General features: G+C 40.2%; 2 protein-coding genes across 2 annotated transcripts; both read left to right on the top strand.

The window, feature by feature from the left end:
- Positions 1-2,425: 2,425 nt before the first annotated feature.
- Positions 2,426-4,144, top strand: LOC104803291 (probable glucan endo-1,3-beta-glucosidase BG1). The gene is made up of 2 exons (XM_010527210.2): positions 2,426-2,546; positions 3,017-4,144. Exons 1-2 carry the CDS (start codon positions 2,468-2,470, stop codon positions 3,958-3,960), a joined length of 1,023 nt encoding a protein of 340 aa, XP_010525512.1. The 5' UTR covers positions 2,426-2,467; the 3' UTR covers positions 3,961-4,144.
- Positions 4,145-5,730: 1,586 nt separating this feature from the next.
- LOC104803290 (probable glucan endo-1,3-beta-glucosidase BG3) lies at positions 5,731-7,731 on the top strand. Its single transcript, XM_010527209.2, has 3 exons — positions 5,731-5,875; positions 6,376-6,665; positions 6,902-7,731. The coding sequence occupies exons 1-3, from the start codon at positions 5,782-5,784 to the stop codon at positions 7,544-7,546; spliced, it is 1,029 nt and encodes a 342-aa protein (XP_010525511.1). The 5' UTR covers positions 5,731-5,781; the 3' UTR covers positions 7,547-7,731.
- The last annotated feature ends 8 nt before the right edge of the window (positions 7,732-7,739 follow it).

Here is a 7,739-nt window from a genome sequence, read left to right as displayed (position 1 = left end):
CGTACCATCGGTCGAACCCAGCGACTAGGTGCGTGACATTTTTGGTATCAGAGCCTGGTTCCTAAGCATCGCTATCACTCGTGGATGGCCGCTACGGCAACTAGACGTCAATAATGCGTTTCTTCAAGGCCATCTCACCGAGGATGTCTATATGATGCAACCACCGGGCTTCGTAGATCAAGACCGTCCCACTCACGTGTGCAAACTGCATAAGGCTCTATACGGGCTCAAGCAAGCGCCACGTGCTTGGTACCATGAGCTCCGTAGCTACCTCTTATCCGCGAAGAACACTCTCAGTCTTCATGCCTACTCGGACGCGGATTGGGGAGGCAATCGCGACGACTTCACTTCCACCGGAGCACACATTGTCTACCTCGGCTCCCATCCCATCTCTTGGTCGTCAAAGAAGCAACGAAGTGCTGCTCGATCCTCGACGGAATCCGAATACAAGTCCGTAGCTTCCACGGCGTCCGAAGTTCGTTGGTTATCCTCTCTCCTCTCAGAACTTGGGGTTGACGTTCCAAAACCCCCGGTTATATACTGTGATAATGTCGGTGCCACGTACTTATGTGCTAATCCGATCTTTCACTCACGCATGAAGCACGTGGCGATTGACTACCATTTCATTCGGGGACTTGTCCAAGATGGACATCTTCGGGTCACTCATGTCTCCTCACATGATCAACTTGCTGATGCCCTCACCAAAGCACTTCCTCGGGCCCGGTTCGATCTTCTTCGTGTCAAGATTGGTCTCGCACACGAGCCACATCTTGCGGGGGCGTAATGGAAAGATATACTATTGTAAATATTCTATCGTATCACTTCCAGATTTTATGTTCATTAGTTACCTTGATTGTAGCTAAATCATAGCAACCCTACGTCTATATATTTTGTAATCTCTACACTTGGAATAATAAGAAATATTATTTCCCACTATCGTTTAGACAATTCTCTTCTACTAAGAGGTCGTGTGTTCGAAACCCTGGTATGAAAACTTTTCTTGAGTCGGTCAGCGTTACGAGGTTGGTTTACCTGTTCTGCGTAGTTTGTCGGCTACTGCGCAGGGCGGTGGATTTTTTCAGGTGCGCGATGATGTCTGATGCCGTTCTCGTCCGGCCCATAGGCTGAGAGGCGTTGCGGTGTTCAGTGTCCGATCCGAAAGGTTGTAGGATAGGGGTTTTCCATCGTAAAAAGAAAATAGAAACGCTGATGATAGAGTTAACGTTTTATGTTTATATTGTGTATACGATTTGTCCACGTGGCAACTTTTGGCCGTGGGACTAGACCGATATTACCATCTAACATCAAAACATATTTTCCGTTCGGAAACCAACGGGCGACGCTGATTATAGAGTTAAGGTTTTATGTTTATAGTGTGTGATGTGATTCAACTATCAAGGATTGAATAATAGTCCAATATTTTCTTAGATGAGTTTTGGACCGTTATTCTCTAACCCAAAACATTGAACCGGGTTGACAATTCTAATAAACGTACTTTGAATCCGAATTCATGTCACGGGGAAAATTCATTTATTACCCCTAAAATCACGTTTAAGTCACGAAGTTTCCACCAAGACTCTCACCACATGCCCGTCAACAGTGTATATATATATACATATATATATATATATAATATTGTTATGATTACCAATTATAATCAAAATGGAAATTAGCAAAACTTGTATTTCTAATTAAGAAACCGAAAGATACCCAAAAAAACCGTGATCGAGCAATTGTAGTTCTGTTTCTAGAATGTGGTTGGGATAATATTAATTTGTCCTAGAAATCTCATATTCGGAGATGAAACATACAACTTAATTGTAGTAAGGATTTATTTCGTTTAAGGGTGAATGTAGTTAGATCGAAAGTATTGTTAATCAATCTAAATACCCAAAAACCGAAGCATAAATATTTCCTTATCTCTAATAGTTTCAGTGTTACTAATTGTAAAAATTTGCGGAATGATGTATTTATTCATAATCAGAATAACATATAAATAGATGAGAGTCTTACATTGAATAAGTAAACTAAATAAAATAATAAATATTTCTAAATATTTATTTTCCGGATTTGATAAGATTGATATATCTCATAATATTCTTCAAGATCCGGTATATCTCAACACTAATTGTATGGGATAATAATAATAATAATAATAATAATAATAATAATAATAATAATAATAATAATAATAATAATAATAATAATAATAATAATAATAATAATAATAATAATAATAATAATAATAATAATAATCGCACCAAACTACACGTAAGAAATTTATATTCCAATGGTAGAACCGACACGCGCAAGTGTTGCTTGACTTTGCACTTGCGAGGAAGCATAACAGAAAGAGGGTATCAGTGCTATATATATAGCTTAGTTTATTACACGTCTATTGCCTCAAAAACCTTACAAACTTTACAAGACCGTTCCTTTTCTTCTTCTTTGTTTTTTTAATATAGATATGGAGCTCGGTTTCTTCTCTTGTTCCACAACCCTAACCCTAATTCTTGCCCTACTCATCGCCGGTTCCACTTTCACAGGTCTCTCTCTCTCTCTCTTGTAATGAAAAACGTTACATCTAAGGCTTTTAATTACATGGTCAAATTAATATTCATTTAACATGTGTTTTTTTATATATATAATGGTATTCTCACACATTGCCCGAATCTATCAGACGTTATTGTTCATATCCAATACATTTGAAAGATCGCCAAGGGGTTGAATGGCTAGAAGTTTTGGAGTTTTTAAAATTCAAATTTGTTTTTAAAAAAATGACAATCAAGATTTTGTAAATCTAGTTTTGTTAAAAACTTAAAAATCTGGAGAAAAAATCAACTAAAAAACCAAAAAATAATAAATTTTCTGGATTTATAAATACTACAAAAACCAAAAACTAAAACTAAAACTCAAAAAAAAAACTATCATCATTCATATATTTAATATGTCATACGGTATATGCTGTGTGTGTGCGCGTGTGTATATATATATAATGCAATGTAATTTATAACAGATGCACAAGTTGGAGTATGTTATGGAAGGAATGGGGAAAGCCTCCCATCCGCGACAGAGACAGTGGAGCTGTTCAAGCAAAAAAACATAAGAAGGATGAGACTCTACAGTCCCGACCGCGACGTCCTCGACGCCTTACGAGGCTCCGACATCGAGCTCATGTTAGATCTCCCCAATCCCGACCTCCAACGCGTGGCCTCCAGCCAATCCGAGGCCGACACATGGGTCAGGGACAACGTCGTCAACTACGCCGACAACGTCAAGTTCCGGTACATCTCTGTGGGGAACGAGGTGAAAATCACCGATTCGTACGCTCAGTTCCTCGGTCCGGCCCTCGAAAACATCGATAGAGCAGTTTCCGGGGCTGGACTCGGCGGAAGGATCAAAGTCTCGACGGCCATCGACACCGGAGTTCTCGCAGAGTCGTCGCCTCCTTCGAGAGGATCGTTCAAAGGGGAAGTAATGGTGCTGATGGATCCGATCATACGTTTCTTGGTGAACAAGCAATCGCCTCTTCTCGTAAACCTCTACCCTTACTTCAGCATCCTCTACAACGGTCAAATCCCGTTGGAATTCGCCCTTTTCGAGGCTTCTCCAGGGTTCGTATCCGATCCTCCGAACTCGTACCAAAACCTCTTCGACGCCATACTCGACGCTGTGTATTCTGCGCTCGAGAAATCGGGCGGAGGATCGTTGGAAATCGTCGTCTCGGAGACTGGATGGCCGACGGGAGGAGGAGGACCATCGAGCGTGGAGAATGCGAGGAAATACAATAACAATCTGATGCAAAATGTGAAAAACGGGACACCGAAGAGGCCAGGGAGGGAAATAGAGACTTATATATTCGCAATGTATGACGAGAACAAGAAGGATCCCGAGTACGAGAAGTTCTGGGGATTGTTTCTTCCCGACAAGCAACCTAAGTATGACGTGAACTTCAACTGAAACATACGATGAAAACAGATTATAATATATCATACATACATATGTGTACGTATACGTGTGTAGCTATATACGGATGCACGTAACGTTATGATTGGAATAAATAATGCAAGGAATGTAACAGCAATGATTCAAATAGATATAGATTTATATAGCCTGTGTTTGTGTACGATGGAATAAAAAAGACTTTATACGAGATAATAATATCATTAAGTGTTAATACATAGTATTTTTGTTAATGTAACTCGCAGTTCTTATATATATTGATAATTCGGAAGGGCCTCCCCAAATGAAAGACTCAAACCCGTGTTAGAAATGAACTCTATACCATTTCTTATCGATTGAGTCACCCAATCTTAGATATGAATCTTATATATTCTTCATATAGTTTATATCATTCGTGTTTTTATTTTTCTCACGTTTTTATGTATATATGATCATTTCGTTTATCAAAATATATATTATAGTTTCTTATTCCAAATATGATATCAATATGTAAATTTGACATATATAACACCAATCATCAAGTTAACTAATCTTCTTTCTCCCTTGCATGATTCCCATCTTATATATACAAAAGATTTATCGACCATGAAATCTAGATTTTAATTTTATCATCATATATACACACACAAACACACATATATATACAATTCTTCAATTTTGTAAAAAAAAAAATCTAAACCGCAATATCCTAATCCGTATTAGGAGAGGATATTCACATGCAAATAACATCTTATAGTTTTTTTTATTTTTCTTGATTAGTGGAATTAGAAAATAAAATATATTATTTACATTTGTGTAGATTCTACTAATAACCGAAATTCTCCACGTCAAAATGTCCATACATATATGAGAGGCGGGGAAGGGAAGTCACAGACGTCCAAGTGAATGTGTACCTAACGACTCAAATTAATTTTTTTATTTTTATTTTTTGTCACTTGACTTGTTCATAGACCCAACATATTAACAGTCATCATCGGAAAAAGTCATCAAGACAACACACGTATTTGTCCGAACCCTAACTCGATCGTAGAAATTTCTCCGGCTTTGAAAAGTATCATCACCATTAACGGTGACGCATCCAATTCGATTCTAAAAAAGATCAATTTATGTATTTCGTTACGGTTACACATTCATGATTCAATGACGTGTGCCTAACGGCTTGATAGTACGAAGAATATAATCCCAAATTGTCCTTGTTTCTAGTCTACACTATTAAATGGACTCTACATAATTATAATTATTATGGTTAGGGTGACCATTTTAATCAAAATAGTCCAAGTTGTCGAACCGAATCAAATCGAATAAAAAATAACCGTAATTGAACCGGATTCAATTGAACGATTATGATTTTTTTTAAATTCGAGAAAATGGAAATCGAATCGAGTTTTTTTTTTATTGAAAATCGAAAAATTTATTTGGAAAAAACGAGTTTTTTACCAATAAAACTGAATTGAATCAAACCAAAGTTGATATAAAAATCGAATGGTTATAATTTTTTTCTATAACCAAAATAATCGAACCGAAAAATAGTCGAACCGAATTCGAACTCGGAATGGGCACCCTAATTATGACATAAATTGCCAGACCAAGACTTTTCCAAAACGATACGATCAAGAAAATCTATCAAAACAAACAAATAAATGATGTTTTCATTGGAGAAAACTGATCGTGGACGACTTTTGCTCCGTGTGAGAAATTTCTAAATTTCTGGCTGTTTTCACCGTCTCGTAGCTTCGACTCGGCCTATAAATTGGCAACTCAGATCATCGTTACCATCACACCGTCCGTAACTTTATACACTCCCGTCTCTGCATTCCAATGGCCGAATCGAAATCACCACGAAAGCCGAGTTTCTTGGCCCCCACGTCACTGCTACTTCTCGGCCTCCTCATTGCTTGCTTCGACACTGCAGGTACTCGATAGTTACTAAACATGGTGTCGAACGGGCCTGGGCTGGCCCAAACCCGCACTCAGCCTGAGGGTTGTGGGTTATGGTTGGGGCCGGTCCCACATTTTCGGGTTTATAGAGTCAAACTTGAAGTCCGACTCTATAGAATTCGGTTTCAGGTTCGAGATGGATCGGGCCGAGCCAACCGATTAATAACTTGTGTCTGCATTGATAAATTTTTATTGCATTTATTTTTTTTAAATTAGATCGGGGTTTTCATATCGGTCCGAAACCCGATTTAAGCTCGATCCAACCAAAAGCTCGAATTTTTCCGGGTCTATAATTTTAGGCTCGAAGCCTGATATTTTTCGGGTGAGCTCGAACCGGGCTTCAAGTTTTGGGCCAAAATTGATATCCTATACTTGAGCCACACGCTTTCCATTCCAAACCCACTATTCATATGCCGAAGCTTATTCAGCATGTAAACTATGTACTAATTGAATGACGTTTCGAAAAACACGTAGCGGGACAGATCGGAGTATGCTATGGGAGACTGGGAAATAACCTGCCGAGGCCGGCCGACGTCGTGGCGCTTTACAGGCAACGGAACATACGGCGGATGAGACTCTACAGTCCCGACCAGGACGCCCTCTCCGCTCTCCGTGGCTCAAACATCGAGGTCATGCTCGGTCTCCCCAACAGCGATCTCCAACGTGTCGCCTCCAGCCAATCGGAGGCCGACACGTGGGTCAGAAACAACGTCAGAAACTATGCCAACGACGTCAGGTTCCGGTACATCGCGGTCGGAAACGAGGTGATCATACGCGTCTTCCTTATACATCAGTAGCTCGTTCATATATACGTGTATATTTGTCGGATGACATGATAACATGTATTGAATCAGGATGGTTTCGTATATTTAGTTAGAAGTGAAAAAATACATGCATTTATATGATATATATTTTTTTAAAATTTTATGGTTTTTCGGGGTGATACTAGTTTTTTTTTTATAAAAAAAATTCAGAATGGTGAATTTGTACGTAACTGCAGGTGAAACCCTCGGAGCCAGCCGCAAGGTTTCTGGTGCAGGCCATGCAGAACATAGACAGGGCGGTTTCCGGCCTCGGGATAAAGGTCTCGACCGCCATAGACACCGGAGCCATAGGAGAATCATTTCCGCCGTCGAGAGGAACATTCAGGCCAGAGTACAGCAGCTTCCTCGACCCGGTGATACGTTTCTTGACGAGCAAGCAATCGCCTCTTCTCCTCAATCTCTACCCTTACTTCAGCTACATCGGCAACACCCGAGACATCCGGCTCGACTACGCCCTCTTCACAGCCCCTTCGGCCGTCGTCTCTGACCCGCCGAGGTCCTACCAGAACCTGTTCGACGCCATCCTGGACTCCGTCTACGCGGCGCTGGAGAAATCGGGGGGAGGATCGCTGGAGATCGTTGTGTCGGAGAGCGGATGGCCGACGGCAGGAGGGACGGCGACGAGCGTTGAGAACGCGAGGACGTACGTGAACAACTTGATTCAGCACGTGAAGAATGGGAGTCCCAAGAGGCCGGGAAGAGCCATCGAGACCTACGTGTTCGCCATGTTTGACGAGAATCAGAAGAGTCCTGAGTTCGAGAAGTTCTGGGGACTGTTCCTTCCCAACCAACAACCTAAGTATGGCGTCAACTTCAACTGAATGAACCTAAGACGAGAGAGATTCGGAAAAAAAAAAAAACCTAATGATTTGGGCTTATTTCGTTTCATGGAATAAAACAGGTGAGAGAGAGAAAAAAGTGTAGTTGTTGTAATGATTTACTGAATAATGAGTCCAATATTAAATATATAAATAAATAAAATGGCACACACGTAATTATGTAATAATTTTGGGG

Source organism: Tarenaya hassleriana, unplaced genomic scaffold, assembly GCF_000463585.1.
Source record: "Tarenaya hassleriana unplaced genomic scaffold, ASM46358v1 Cleome82, whole genome shotgun sequence".
NCBI lineage: Eukaryota > Viridiplantae > Streptophyta > Magnoliopsida > Brassicales > Cleomaceae > Tarenaya > Tarenaya hassleriana.
The sequence above is the reverse complement of the archived record's forward strand: the minus strand, read 5'-3'. Positions and strand labels throughout refer to the sequence as shown.